This window comes from Rissa tridactyla, chromosome 1 (genome assembly GCF_028500815.1).
Source record: "Rissa tridactyla isolate bRisTri1 chromosome 1, bRisTri1.patW.cur.20221130, whole genome shotgun sequence".
Lineage (NCBI taxonomy): Eukaryota > Metazoa > Chordata > Aves > Charadriiformes > Laridae > Rissa > Rissa tridactyla.
In genome coordinates, this window is record NC_071466.1 from 76,778,682 (window position 1) to 76,793,376 (window position 14,695).

The 14,695-nt window shown below is 40.0% G+C and overlaps 1 protein-coding gene across 7 annotated transcripts in view; it reads left to right on the forward strand.

The window, feature by feature from the left end:
* LOC128904508 (cohesin subunit SA-2-like) overlaps window positions 1–14,695 on the forward strand; it is a 65,227-nt gene that overhangs the window by 13,595 nt on the left and 36,937 nt on the right. For all 7 annotated transcript variants that reach the window (XM_054188954.1, XM_054188956.1, XM_054188955.1 and 4 more), the window contains 6 exons: window positions 2,725–2,929; window positions 4,027–4,178; window positions 5,467–5,540; window positions 5,919–6,042; window positions 11,071–11,169; window positions 13,215–13,294. In XM_054188954.1, coding sequence (XP_054044929.1) covers window positions 2,725–2,929; window positions 4,027–4,178; window positions 5,467–5,540; window positions 5,919–6,042; window positions 11,071–11,169; window positions 13,215–13,294 — 734 coding nt within the window. The remainder of the gene's footprint in view (window positions 1–2,724; window positions 2,930–4,026; window positions 4,179–5,466; window positions 5,541–5,918; window positions 6,043–11,070; window positions 11,170–13,214; window positions 13,295–14,695) is intronic.

Sequence of the window (14,695 nt, forward strand, 5' to 3'; positions counted from 1 at the left end):
CCAGGATGAGTCAAAGCAAGAGCCTCAGTTGCGTGTTTTGAATGATTCTCTGGAAGAACCTGTGTTAAGTACTTAATCTGACTTGGTTTCTGGAAGTAGAGTTGCTTGTCTCTACTGGTATGGAGGGAATCTAAGTGAATCCCAAGTTAGGTGCCTAAATTTAGGTGGTGTGCCCTATGTTCTGTCTGCATATTTACAGTATGCATGTTACTATTAAACAGTATCCCATTATGATATAGATGGACAGTAGAAATGCTTTTAAAAAGTGAGATGTCTTCCTGTATTTGTGCTGCTTTTCAGATTGAGGAGTAAGCTACTGTGATCAAGTAGGTACTTCCTGAACGTTGTAGGTTATCTCTCTACTGTCTGTGTCATAGAATCATAGAATTGCTGAGGTTGGAAGGGACCTTTAAGATCATCAAGTCCAACCTTTAACCTACCCTGACAAAAGCCACTTCTAAACCATGTCCCTAAGTGCCCCATCTACCCTTTTTTTAAACACCTCCAGGGATGGTGAATCCACCACCTCCCTGGGCAGCCCATTCCAATGTTTAATAACCCTTTCAGGTAGTTGTAGAGGGTGATAAGGTCTCTCCTCAGCCTCCTCGTCTCCAGGCTAAACAACCCCAGCTCCCTCAGTCGTTCTTCATAAGGTTTGTCCTCCAGACCCCTCACCAGCTTTGTAGCCCTTCTCTGGACACGCTCCAACACCTCAATGTCCCTCTTGTAGCAAGGGACCCAAAACTGAACACACTACTCGAGGTGGGGCCTCACCAGTGCCGAGTACAGGGGGATGATCACTTCCCTAGTCCGGCTCACCACACTGTTCCTGATACAGGCTAGGATGCTGTTGGCCTTCTTGGCCACCTGGGCACACTGCTGGCTCATATTCAGCCGGCTGTCCACCAGCACCCCCAGGTCCTTTTCTGCCGGGCAGCTTTCGAGCCACTCCGCCCCAATCCTGTAGCGCTGCATGGGGTTGTTGTGACCCAAGTCCAGGACCCGGCACTTGGCCTTGTTGAACCTCATACCATTGGCCTCAGCCCATCGGTCCAGCCTGTCCAGATCCCTCTGCAGAGCCAACCTACCCTCAAGCAGATCAACATGCCCACCCAGTTTATTGTCATCTGTGAACTTACTGAGAGTGCATTCGATCCCTTCATCCAGATCATTGATAAAGATATTAAAGAGAACCGGCCCCAGCACCGAGCCCTGGGGGACACCACTTGTGACTGGACACCATCTGGATTTAACTCCATTTACCACCACTCTCTGGGCCCGGCCATCCAGCCCGTTTTTTACCCAGCGAAGAGTACACCTGCCCAGGCCATGAGCAGCCAGTTTCTCCAGGAGAATGATCAAGGAGCATTTAATGGGGCCTGCTAGGGACTTCCCTCTCTATCTTGGCACTTGCTACTACTATTAGGCTCTGAACTGACTCTTGCAACCTGGTCAGGAACACATCACAAATTCCGAATTTCTTCTGTGCTTTGGGTTGCAGAGATCCCTGAGATCAGTCTGTGTTTGTGTTTAGTTTTCAAGAAAGCAGTGGGTTCTGTGCTTTGGAAACAAAGTTAAAAGAGAAGTGCATAAAATGCACTTTGTAAGTACAGAAGGTTGTTGTGGGTGTGAAGCTACATGTTAGAATACATCTGAGAAGGTGTTTGAGCAACTGAACGACCATCTGAGTAGCGGCCGGCCTTCAGGGTGATGTTTTCCATAGTGAGTGAAGGTTTGGAATTCCCTGGCTCCATTCACATCTGGGAACTATCAGGATACAAATTAATATTCAGAGCCATTCCTGGGATCTGTGAGGTGCAAATGAAATAAATGTGCCTGAGGTTGGCATCTACAAAGTCTTTCTGCTTGCTTTTCACATGAGGCACACCACTTTTTTGTGAGAAGTCATTTGAACCACCACCTGTCTGCTTTCTTCCTGGCATACCAACTGTACTGTGAACGCTCTCATGACTTTATTGTAATTTGCTTTTTGAAAATGTCAAAGGTCCTGCCTACTTATGGTTTCTGTGGAGGTTTTTCGGAGACTTAGGTGCTGGTGGTCTAGGCAAGTGACTCAGTATTTGTCATTAAGCTGTAGCTTGATAAACTCCTTAAGCTGGCAGTGCTGCTGAGGAAAACAGTCCCATCCTGCCACACACCACAGTTGTTTATTTTCGCTTCCCCAGTGTCAGATCTTTTGTTTAAGACGCATTTGTATAATTACATGCTGAACCATCTTGGGGAACTGTTGCCACTGAAAAACATTTTGGCAAAGTATCTGCTATTTTTCAGTGACTTCAGTTTCCTCCTGGATATGACCACGCACTTGCAGGAACAGGAAGGATGAAGAAGTGGGGAAGCACTACGACTTGGGAGAAAGTAAAAGAGGCCAGGAGTGCGCATGGTTTATGCCAGTGAAAGTTATTTGTGGTGCTGCAGCTTCACGCACCCTCTCCCACTTCTCCGTTCTCAGCTACCTCACATACATTCCTTTCAGATGTGAGCTGTCATGACAGTAGCTCTAACGAGGCTAGTTTGTGCTTGCTTGTAACCTAGTTGTGTATCCTGACTTTGGAGTAATGACCACAACCAAAGTTGTTGGGGAGCTGAGGTGAAGCTGACTGTCAGCAAAACACTCTCTGATGTTCAGTGGGAGAGATGTAAATGGTATACACAAACAAAACTAATTAGTGTGTTTTCTCTTGACTCTTCTTTCTTGTGCAGGACAATGAAGACTACCCGCTGATCAGAACAGGACCCTATTGGAAGAAGTTCAAGGCCAACTTCTGTGAATTCATTGCAGTGCTTGTCCAACAGTGCCAGTGCAGCATCCTATATGATAGCTACTTGATGGACACTATTATCTCGCTCCTTACAGGCTTAGCGGACTCCATGGTCAGAGCATTTAGACACACGAGCACTTTAGCAGGTAAAATAGCTAACAGAGTTGCTGTAGATCATGAGTTTTGTTGACTTGTGTACAAACAAAATTGCTCGAAATTTGAAAAGCTCTCTTTACTGGAGCAGTTGTTCTCTTATGTATTGACAGTGCCTTCCTCCTAATGTACGTTACTGTAATATAAATAATTTGTTCCCACGTGTATCTGAATGAAACTTGGATGCTTTGTGTATGATAGGTCTAGACCATTTTTTCTTTCTAAAGAAAATTTGTTTAATGTCTGGCATGCTGTGTTCTGATTTTTTTTTTTTTTTTTTAAATAACTCATTTTTCACAGTCAGTTTTCTATTTTGTTATTTTCCTCCCTCCACTAATGAATGTGACGAGGTTACATTAAATGCTTCACCTATGAAAGCTTCCTTTGGAAAGCTGTTCTTGTGGTACCTGTGCTAAAAAGAACATTGCTTGTAACAATTTTTTTTTCGTGCAGCATGATGATACTAAAGCTAGTAGTTTGTTGTTGTTTTTTTTTTTTCCTAAAGACATACAAAGAATATTTAAAGTATAATTTGTTCTAAAGCACACTGTTGGCTTTGAAGGCTTAAAAACCCCACGTGAAATCTACGCAAACCAGAATTTAGTGATCCTTAAAGAAACATGAATTTTTGTCAATTCAAGTAAAATATCAAGATTCCCAGTCTTTTATGGTCCAACTTCACTGTTGTGTTGTGTTTGGCTTTGGTTTTGTTTTTTTTTTTTTTTTCCCGGAGAGGGTGCTGAAAAATCACCTGTTCCACAGCAATAGAGTCTTTTGCAGAAAAATCAAAATTATATAAAATAAGAGAGTTGTCTAGTAAATTATGTCTCTGACGAGACCTCTGGCTAGAACTCTGGACAAAAGCTGTAGATCTCCAGTAATATTTCTAAATTTTCCTTTTTTAAATTATTGTCTGCCTTTAAAATAAACACTATATTTTAAAACAAATTACTGTAATCTAGTAATGTTCATAGCTTGGGTAATAAACTGGATTTGGCTAACCATATCCTTTTTGTGGTAAAGTGGTGAATGTATTTATACTGTGTATATCTGAGCTAGACTAAATATGCTGGGTTTGTTTCCTTTTTAGCAATGAAACTTCTGACAGCAGTTGTAAGCGTATATCTGAACCTTGATGTCAACAAGCACAATGCTCAAAGATTATACGAGGTGGAGAAGAAGAGGATAAGTGGCAAGAGGACCAATTACAGACTTGACCAACTAGAGAGAAAAAGGAAAGAGGTTAGGCAGGTGTTCTCTATGGGAGATGTGTGAAGATGTAAAAAGAGGGATTGCTGACAGCTTGCTTTTGGGTTACTGCAGTTTTTTGAGGTTTATATGTTTGTCTAATGCATGGTGCAGAGCGGTCGTGACTGGCTAGATTAAGAGGTAGAAAAATGATTAAGGTAATAACTGACCTATGTACTGTTAACTTGTGATGTCTGCCCTACTAATTACTTCTCTAAATTGACATCATTAGCCCTTGATCTGTACACAAATATGGATTTGCACACACGTGTAATTGCATTAGTAGCTCTGGTGGTGTGGGAGTGCTGTTTTGCATAGGCTTGTACAAATTATAAGCCAAAATGTTAGTCCTTGAACTGAATTTCAATGAACGAAAAAGGACACGGAATAGCTGTCATCTGAGTAAACCATTGTAAAAATGGTCATAACTTCAGGTATGACCTGTATCTTTCTTGCTGTTCAGTTTCTGCCGTTTCTTCCCTGCTCAGCCAGACAGCTCTGTATCAACTCAGAGCCAGGCCTTTAACTGTAAGAAATAATTCTGGCTTGAGGGCAGAGGTGACTTGATGTATGAACATCAAGCGTAGTTCCTTCTCTCCTGACCTTAGAATCAGTTACTTCTGTTCTGAGCTTTGAATGCCCGTGGACTTCTCTGTTATAGAAACAACCCCATTTTTGTGGGAAGAAGTGTTTGGGTGAGACAGGGTTTTTTAGTATCATCATAAGTCTGATCTTATGGGAAAAATAGAGGAAATATGTGGGTTGTGGGTAGGGGGAAACAAACCTGTCACCCTTCCCAATTCTGTTGATGACAGAATGTTCTTAAGTGGCCTAGAAATTTGCAGAAGTTCCAAACTAGATTTTCAGGGCTTGGTTAAAGTACATGCTCATTGCAGAATAGGTGCATTTTGAAAATTTCCTTGTCTGCCTTCCATCTCTGTTCAAGTGCATAAAAAGAGAATTTGGACCTATATGTGAAGATTACTGAGTAGTTGTGCTGTTTCTTTCTGTGTATTGATAGATTAACACTCACGATATCAAACATATTATGTGCTGTACCAGTTATCCAGGCTAGTAGCTGGTATCTGACAAATCTTTCATCAGGATGTAGCTACAAAAAGGCCAATTGCTAGTGTAGAACAGACCACTTGTTTTTTGTTCGTAGCATGTGTAAATGCTGGCGATATGCACCACAGCAGCGTTTTAAGTGCACTGATGCAAATTTTTCATGCGTAGTGAATTGTGGGACCAATATTAACATTCAGTTCTCTTTGTTTTTCAGTATGAGCATAAGCTTCTGGAGATACAGAACATGATGAATGCTATTTTCAAAGGGACGTTTCTAAACCGTTACCGGTAAGAATAAAAACAAAGCTGCGATGTGTATCTGCATTCCCAAGAAACTCTTGCTCAAATTGTGCAGGTATTAGAATCAAGTTAAATATCCTAGAGGCACTGATGGTGTCAAGGGAAGTGTAGCAGTTAAATTGTTTTAAAGATTTGGGTTTATGAAAAGACCTCTCATAAAAGTATGTTTCTTAAGTTCTTCCTGCTGGCTGTAGAGCAGTGCATTTGTGATTGAAAACATATCCAGAATTAAAAAATAATTATTGCCTGAAAAATTTGTACCTAAAAGTGGCCTAATTGTTGATTGAAGACTGAGAACATTAATATGAAGATACCTGTAATACCTGTATATACACGTATTAATATTATAATTTTATAATTTCACAGTGATGTGATCCCCGAGATCCGAGCAACTTGCATTGAAGAAATTGGCAGCTGGATTAAAACATACCCAGATGCTTTTTTAAATGATAGCTACTTAAAATACATTGGGTGGATGCTGTATGATAAGGTAAAGTTTTAATTTTTCTTACTGGGGGCAGCAGATGGGAATTTTAAACATTTAAATTCTTGAGAGTATATATTTAAGATTGTGGTGGTACAAAAAAGAATTTACTTCTCCATTTCAGGTTTTATTTTTAAAGCCATTGTAGCAGAGAACATTTTTTTTTTTTCCAGTTCTGTAGCAGTATGTGTCCCTGTGTGTGCATTTTTTTTCTGTGTTACTGAATCAGAAGCTATTACTGAATTGTAAAATGGCCTATATCCTTTGAGTACATGCGATGTTAAACGTCGACTAAAATTCTGCTTTCAGGTTTGATGGCTATATTTAAAATTTTGGTTTATATTATAAAAATGAACAAATAAATATTGCCTATAGTAAAATAGTCTTCAATGTTGCATTTGTCATTTGGAATTACATGGATATAGAAAATATTTACAGAAAGGCTAGTCATTTCCCCGAAGGTTTTTTTCCTTTTCCCTATAGTAAGTTTGTTTTTTATTTTTGAGTAGAGGCACGTTTAAAAAAAAAACCAAAACCCCTCAATAAAACAACAAAAAAACCCCCAACCAAAAGAAAACAGTAACTCAAAAATATGCTTTTTCTCATGCTTCTGAAATGCATGAGAGATTTTAGGGGGATAGGAATATTTATCATGAATGGCTAAGTACCGAAATTGGCACACTGTACTTCTGCCGGCCACCTCTGAAAATGTATATAACTTCTGTATAAATTCTGAAACGTCCTCAGTTTTGTGTCAGCTTAAGGTAATGTTTGTGTTCTGTGAATAAAATTGTAGTTTACCACGAATCCAGGAGGGGGAGCACAAAGCCTCCTGCTTCCCTGCGTTGTGCCCTTACTGTAAAGGTAGTAGTTAGATTTTCAGAACAACCCATCTATCAAAGACTGTTGTCTTTTCCTGCATAAATTTTTATCTGTTCAGAATATCTTTTTAGTATATGTTCAATTGGGAGAATTCTCAAAAGAAAGTCATTTTTGAAGATGATGTGTCTTCATTCCCAGTGCTGTACAATGAAAATTAACAGATGGTGTCTCTGATTAATGCACGTAGCTCATCCACTGTCATTTATTGGGAGATGGAAAAGGTGATTTTTCTAAAGCTTATTATCTGAAAGCAATGCAGATGCAAGCAGAGTGAGATAAAGTGAGAAGTGTGCTGTATTCCACATTTGGCCAAGACCTGGTAGCGTGCCACTGCTGGTGGTTGCAGTCCCCGCTGTGCTTTGTGATTTGCAGCCACTGTGAAATTGTTTGATTCCAAAATGAGAGCAGGGCATTTTTGGGAGCAACAGGGGCAGCAGTGCTTTTATATACATCTGAATGTTATTTCCCACTACTCTTCCTTAATAAGCATTTCTGTCCCATCTTGTTGGGGGTAGGCGGCAAGAAACTGATACCTCCCAGAGACAATTTTCTTTTAGAGTATAATGTAGAGAAGTTTGCCAGATAATTTAGGCCCCAGAGTGGAATAACCACAAAAGTATTCTAATGGTGGGGGAAAACCTGGCCAGGATCATCTACAGTGCTGTAAACAGAGATTAAGTTCAGTCATTTGGAAGGCTTTAAAGCGGAGAGGGGAGGGGGAAGTAAGTATAAAATTAACATTTTGTCTTCAAAGTCTTTTATTGGAGTTTTTTTTATTCCTATTATTTATTCCTTTATAGGAATATAATCGTTCTTTCTTCCCCATGAGATACCATTTTACCATTATACCCTGATATGAAACATTATATTTTTATGTCAAAGATTATTTCCTAGGTGCAAGAAGATTTTCCAAATTCAGTGGTAATATGCTCAAAATTGCATATGAGGATCTTACTTTGGCCCAGTAAGAATTGTGGAACAGTGCTATAAAGATACATTTTTGAGTAGTTTATGTTCATCTGCGAGGAATAATTTAACCTTTTTATTTTTGAAGACCAAGTAACAGTTGATACCAAATCTGACAGCTGTGTGCAGTCGAACAATGTTATAAGTAAGCCCAGTCACCCATCAGGGCATTTATGAAACCCAGGCACCTAACTTGTGCTCAAAGGTACAAAGAACTGGTGTACTTACAATGGAATATATAGCTACTAAATTCTGAGCAGCAGGTGTTGAAGGGAAGTGCTGTGTAAAAGTTCAGAGTTAAAGCAGAAAAATCAAGACAATGAAGAAGAATAATGGGGAAAGTAGAAGGCAGAGCCAGCAGACAGGGAGGCAAAGACAACAGAGATGCACGCCTGGGACCTCCTATCATGTTAAACTAGCTTTGTTGGGAACTTCAGGGCAAGTTGTTGAGGTTTTCTCATTAGACTATGAAAAACATCCAAAGAAATCCTGTGGAAAAAGGAACTTGCTGTTGAAGTGAACTTGTGTGTCCTGACCATGTGGTCTGCTTGTCAAATTTCAGGAAATTGAAAGGTTTTTTTAGTTTTGCCTCGCATTCACTATGGCTATAAAAACTGATCCCATCGTTATGGCTACTTCTGAAATACTTCTTTCTTCAAATAGTCATATTAACATAGTGGTTTACTGCTCTGTGCATATGCACTGAATTTTATTTATTTTTTTTGGAGGTGAGAGCAGGTTTTTAAATTATTTTACCTTGTCAGGACAGGTGAGCTGGATTGTCCTTGCTATTCAGGAGTAATTCAGAAGTAGACCTGGATTTCCCAATTTATTATCTGTGGAGTGTTGAGGAGAAAAAAATGACCCAATGACACCATCAAATCATCCAGGTCCCAGTCTGTATCTGTAAGCCTTATTGAATGGCTCCATCTCTGTGACAGTGGTGAGACTGAAATCTCATAACTGAATGTATCTAAGCAGTGCTGGAGTCCATGCAGAGCTCTCTGAGGTCACTAGAGCTGCCCACTGTCTTACTGATGTTTTCTGCCGGTCTGTTTGCAGGTCAGGGTTGAAATATACTTACTTTGAATATATACTATACTTCGAAATATACAGCTGAGGGACAGCGTGTGTTCAGAGTATCCTGAAAATGTGCTTCCATAATTCCCCTTCACTCTGTCACAGCTTTGAAAGACCAAGCAGGCAGGTGTTTCCTCAAGATTAGAATGGTAGCTCTGGCGAGGGGAGTAGGTGGCTGGGTGTTTGTACTTGCCTATGTTACTGTTGAAAGGAGCTGAATGTAAGTGGCGAGATAGTTTTAGACTGATGTGAAGGAGTCTTGAATGATCAAGAAGCTGAAGAGTGATGAATCTAGAAAAAGGAGAGGTGGTTGAGAGGGAGAAAATGCAGCTGAAAACATAGGAAAACAGCAGAACTAGTCATAGTAGAAGTAGTTATTTGTTCATAGTTACTAGAGTTAATTTTCTCAACACTTAAAAGAAACATATACATAAAGGGTTATGACTGAGAGCTTTCGGGTGGCAACAGGATACCTTAGAAGGCAGGTGGTGTAGTTTAATGTATTAAACTTTATATCTGCAGACCTACGCTTGAATGCCACCTGACTGACAAATGCAAATGACATTACTAGCTGCGTGCCAAGGGCTATATGACCATCCAACAAACCATCACAACCTTGTTTTCCTTTTCCTTTTTTTTAACTTTTCCACAAGCACAAATGCAGTCACTATTCACAAGCAAAGCCTTGTGATGAAATGCTGAGGGCAGCTGAAGCCAGGCTTGCTGGAAATTGGCTGAGTTGAGTTTGTGCCGGTGTGCAGTGATGGGTACCACGCTGGGACTGTTTGTGGGTTCTGTGCTGTGGTGCCCTTGTGGCCGTAGGAAGCAGAAGGTGAGAGTGTCTCTTTTTCAGATAAGGCCTTTGATTTTAAAGTACAATATAGAATATGTAGTGCTGGTGTGTCACAGACAGATTTGAGAGCAGTACTCATTGTTACCTATTGATCTTTCACTTTATATTTCTAGCAAAAAGCTGTCTTATGCAAAACTGTTGGCTAAAGCCTGCTGCTGGGAATCATCCTTTGCTTTCCATTTAAGCAGGTGAACAGGAACTTGTAGTAATGGATAGCCTATGTGTAGGTGGTCGCCTTTCTTGGGTTTCCTTGATTATTCTTACTGCTATTGTTAGCAAGAGGAATTAAGGAAGAAACATGAAGACTGATTCAAAGCCTGCAGTTCACTTAAGTATCTCTGCTGATACCCGTAGCACTATTGTTTACAGAACGTAACAATTTTTCTATGTTAGATGCTCAAAATGACTTTTTTTAATGACATTTAAAGCTTTATCATTTGAAAGCTTTAGCAATATGAATAAGCTAATTTAAAAGCTGGATAAGGAAAAGTCCTCTTTTTGAAGCATCTATGAAGCAGCAGTACTAATAGTACGAAATAACACCTTGCAGGGATAAATAAATTTTGCCTAAGTTAACTAATTAGGCCAAATTCGAAGCAGCCCTTCTCTTCTTAGAATGATCAAAATATAGTGTTCTAATGTAAAACAGAAATAGGGAGAAAGCATAACATTTGCCTCTATCTGTGTGAACCCACAATGATAAGTTAGTGCATTTCTGAGATGTACCTCTTCCTCTGGGAATTTTTTTGCTGGACCAGAATTTCTCGGAGTCCTTGTTGGTGTTTAACAGTTGTCTGAGTCAAATGTTGAAAGGAAGCAAACAGTCTGATGTATGAAGAGTCCTGATTGTAGCAAGTAGGTCATCCATAGTGTTGTCTTTGTGTCCCTTTAACAGGTGAATAGCAGAATTCCTGCATCTTTTGCATTCTGTTGCTTTTATTAACTATTAGGCCTGTGAGAGTTTCTGTGTCTCTTAGAGAACCTAACACAAACTTTGATGTCACCTTTAAGTTTGACTCACTGCAGGCTTCCTCTGTGTGTGTGTGTGTGCGCGCGCGCGCGTATGTGAGAGCGAGAGATCTGCATGCGTGCATACAAACAAAATGGTACTGATATCACCAGTAAAGAAGATGAGTCAGTATTTGGGTAGTCTGCTGTAGACACCCACAAAGAACTCTTATTTAGTAATATACTGGCCAGTAGTGAATAAAATTAAAGATACACGTCTTTTAGCTGATTTCTTTGTCTTGTAGCAAGCTGAAGTGCGGTTGAAGTGTCTTCTGGGACTGCAGGGAATTTATAGCAGAAAAGAACTTGTTTCCAGGATGGATCTCTTTACTGGCAGATTCAAGGTAAATAGATTTCTGTTTGCTATTTTTGAAGTCTGGGTTGGGTGTATATGCAGGGCCTGATGATTTGATCAGAGCTGATCTCCCCACTGTCTTGACTGACCTGAGTTTAGAGTACTGCAGGAGCAGCCTACTTGACTGAGTGGATGAAGGAGTTTTGCAGAGAAATATCCCTCTGTTTCTGTGGAATTTTCTGTTTCACTTTAGTTCATGCACAAAACTGTGCTAGCAGGCACGGTGGTCAATTATCTCCACCAGTCATCCAGAACGGCCCAGATTTCTTTACAGAATCTTTGGCACAAGACAAAGAATTTCATACTCTAACGGTTCCCTTTTTTTTTTGCTGCTCCCGATAAAGGGTTAACCTTGTAGATACTGGATTGGCTGACCACATACCACACTGATGTGGGAATGGCTCTCTATTGATTCACCATGTCAGTATGAATCTTGAAGAAGGTTCCCTTATCTCCTTTCTGAACAAGTCAGATGATATGCTGTAATTTTGAGAGCTTGTTCTGTGACTGCACTGGCCCTGTACACTGCCTTTATCGTATTCCAACATCCTGACTCATTTAAGAAGTAAGCCCTTTACTTTTTTGATACTGCCCTTGGTAATGATTTCATCAGCTACTCCTATCCCAATGGGGCTGGGCCTTTTTGGTATTTGAATAAGAAAACTCAAAGTGCTGTGATTGATACGTCAGTCCCTCTGAATCAGTACATAATCAATGCCTGCATGTGGTGGTAATTCATGCTCTTTTTGCAACAGGTGCAGGGCTAACCTATATGTCAAAGCAGTTGCTAGTGGTAAAAAATACCTATAGCACATCCTCAAAGAACAAGAAACAGATTAATATTGGTATCTTAAGAATAAATAATTCAACCAATTGAAACTTGGAATCTGTTTTAAACAGCTTTGTGATAGTCCTTTATCTTCTGATTAAAGGAAGGTTGCATAAGCAACTGCAAGATTGGTATTCACAGACTGATGAAATAGCGCCAGTCTGTACTGCAGTCTCCCTCCGTGTGGAGGATGACATGTAAATGTATTATTGCAAACTCCATCTCCCAGTCAAAAAACCCAACACAAACACGACAACTCCTTCCCATCTAAACAAAAGAAACCCAAACAGCTACACATAAAGTACAGACTGATCTGGAGTCTTTCAAAGCTTAAATAATGATTTCTTAGTGATGGGAAATGCAATCATATAACCATCAATCCATTTCCCATAAGCAGGAGTTTCACATGCTCCCTCTGTTACCCTTTAGTGTTTGAACTCAGGATTCATGGACTTCCACACCTTGCAGCTGGGTTGTGAGAAAAAGGAAGGTGCAAAGTAAAATGAATCTAGAGATTTAGAAAGGATACGTTCAGTGAGAGAGCTGTTAGTCCCCAGGCAAGCAAGTCCAAAGGTTTAATATGCCTTAAAGATGTAGACCGCACTGAGGAGTGCGAGTTCTTGGGTGCATGGGACAGGAAAATTTCCACTGTTTTCTGAGGTGTTTGCGTGTGTACCAAGTTACGATAGTATTAATTCTGGAGGTCAGGGGTATTACTGCTATTCCACAAAGTGCTTTTATGACTCAAGTCCAAATTGTCTTTCCAGCAAGGCACTGGCTTCTGTAATGTGTAGGTACACTCACTTTATTGTTGATGGGAGAAACTGATTATATAATGCTTGTAATTTGAGGCTTACCTTCATTTAACATACTGAAATGCCAGTAGTAACATCTTAGAAACAAGATGTCAGTCACTTTTAATTTGTAGACTGTAGTTGATTTCTTGTGAACGCATACATTACATCTATAAAAATATCATATTACTGCATGATTAATTCAGTTAAAAAATTAACATGCTGTTAATTTTCAGGGGCTGGGGAACTACTTGGTAGTAATCAAGTTGCCTTACGTCTCTTAGGAAATAGCTACTGAAATAAAAATAAATCTCTGCTCCACTAGTGTAGATGATCTAGCTGTAGCAAAAATACGTGTTTATTGAGAACAAACCATGTTACATCTTTTTATTGTCATTTTACATCCATTAGGATCGAATTGTGTCCATGCCTCTGGACAAGGACCATGAAGTAGCAGTTCAAGCCATGAAACTCTTGATGCTTATGTCACAGTAAATAATTTCTTTTTTAATTTACTGTATTGTTTTAATGGCAACAAGATCCAGGTACAATCCTGATGAATCTTCCTGTAATCAGTTACATGCCGGGAAACAATTGCTCCTAGCAGGGTATAAGTTACAGATAAAGCTGCTCAAGATGTGACATTTTCTTTCTGTGGGAAGCACCAACGTTAAGAAAACTCATGTGCTGAGATTCAGCATGAAAACTACATTTTTATATCTTTATACTTCCCTCTGAAAGGAAATTCCACAGCATTTTCATTTTGGCTTTTCTCAGATAGAGCATCTGCCTGTCTTGGCAGAAGTCCCCACCGAGGAGTCTTCTGTCCCTGGCTTGCCAGGTCTTGACCAGAACCTCAGGGAACTCTGCCATCTTCTCTGTCTCCCCACCTGATTCAGGAAGCCTTGAGCTTTGAGGTTGTTGCTGGAATTTGGACTTCCAGATTCTTGGCTCCATGGCAGAGAACCTGGGAGCTATTGAGCCCGCAGCAGACTGACTGACAGGAAATGAGCAAGTGTACGATACCTTGTTTTTGCTGAAGTGGAAAACTTAACAGAAGAGTTGTTTTGTTGGGAAATTACTCGCCAGCCATAGGTTTGGATAGTGGCAAGCTAAAAGCGTGGGGAAAAACTAGACTAACGTTACACAAGTATATGAAACCTATTCTGATACATCCTTGAGCAGCATGTTTATTTTAAAAATAAGTTTATTTGCAAAATATGTGAAGAATAAATTATCTGTCCCCCCTTTTCAATGCAAAATAAGAATAAAAAACTCACTGCATTTCATTGTTAACACTCTTGAGATGTTAGGACTCAATAAGTGTCTCTTCTGTCTCAGGGTATAAGCTGAATTCTGCAGTGGCAGGTGCTTACCTCCATGTACAGTGTGGTGCATCATCCAATAGTCTTGTGGGATTTGCTTTTCTGTTTAAGCCAGAAATATTGATCATTGCTATATAAGGATGGAGACCTTAACAGACCAAAAAATAGGGTGGTGTATTCATATATTAATTAAGGTATTCACATTAAATTTCAAGTACGTTTTTATGTTGAAGTGCTCCTTTATAGTCTAGACTCACTCTTTTCTCATTTCACGTCCATCGATTTGAGTGGCATTTCTCGAAGCCTACTTCAACATACGCACCAGAACAGCGTATGATGCTGTAAGCAGAGCATGCTTTTCTGAAGGGAGTACCATTGTTTGGGCCTCACTACTAGTAGCTAGGATTATATTGTTTTTGTGTTTACAATGTCCATTCCTGCATCCCTTGCTTCTCTGTGGTGTGTAGCTATTGAAACAAAGCACAATGCTGTGTCTATGTGTATAACGTGTCCCTGTGCTAGGAGGAGCAGCCCACCATTGTCAAAGTACAAAGATGCTGTACGCCA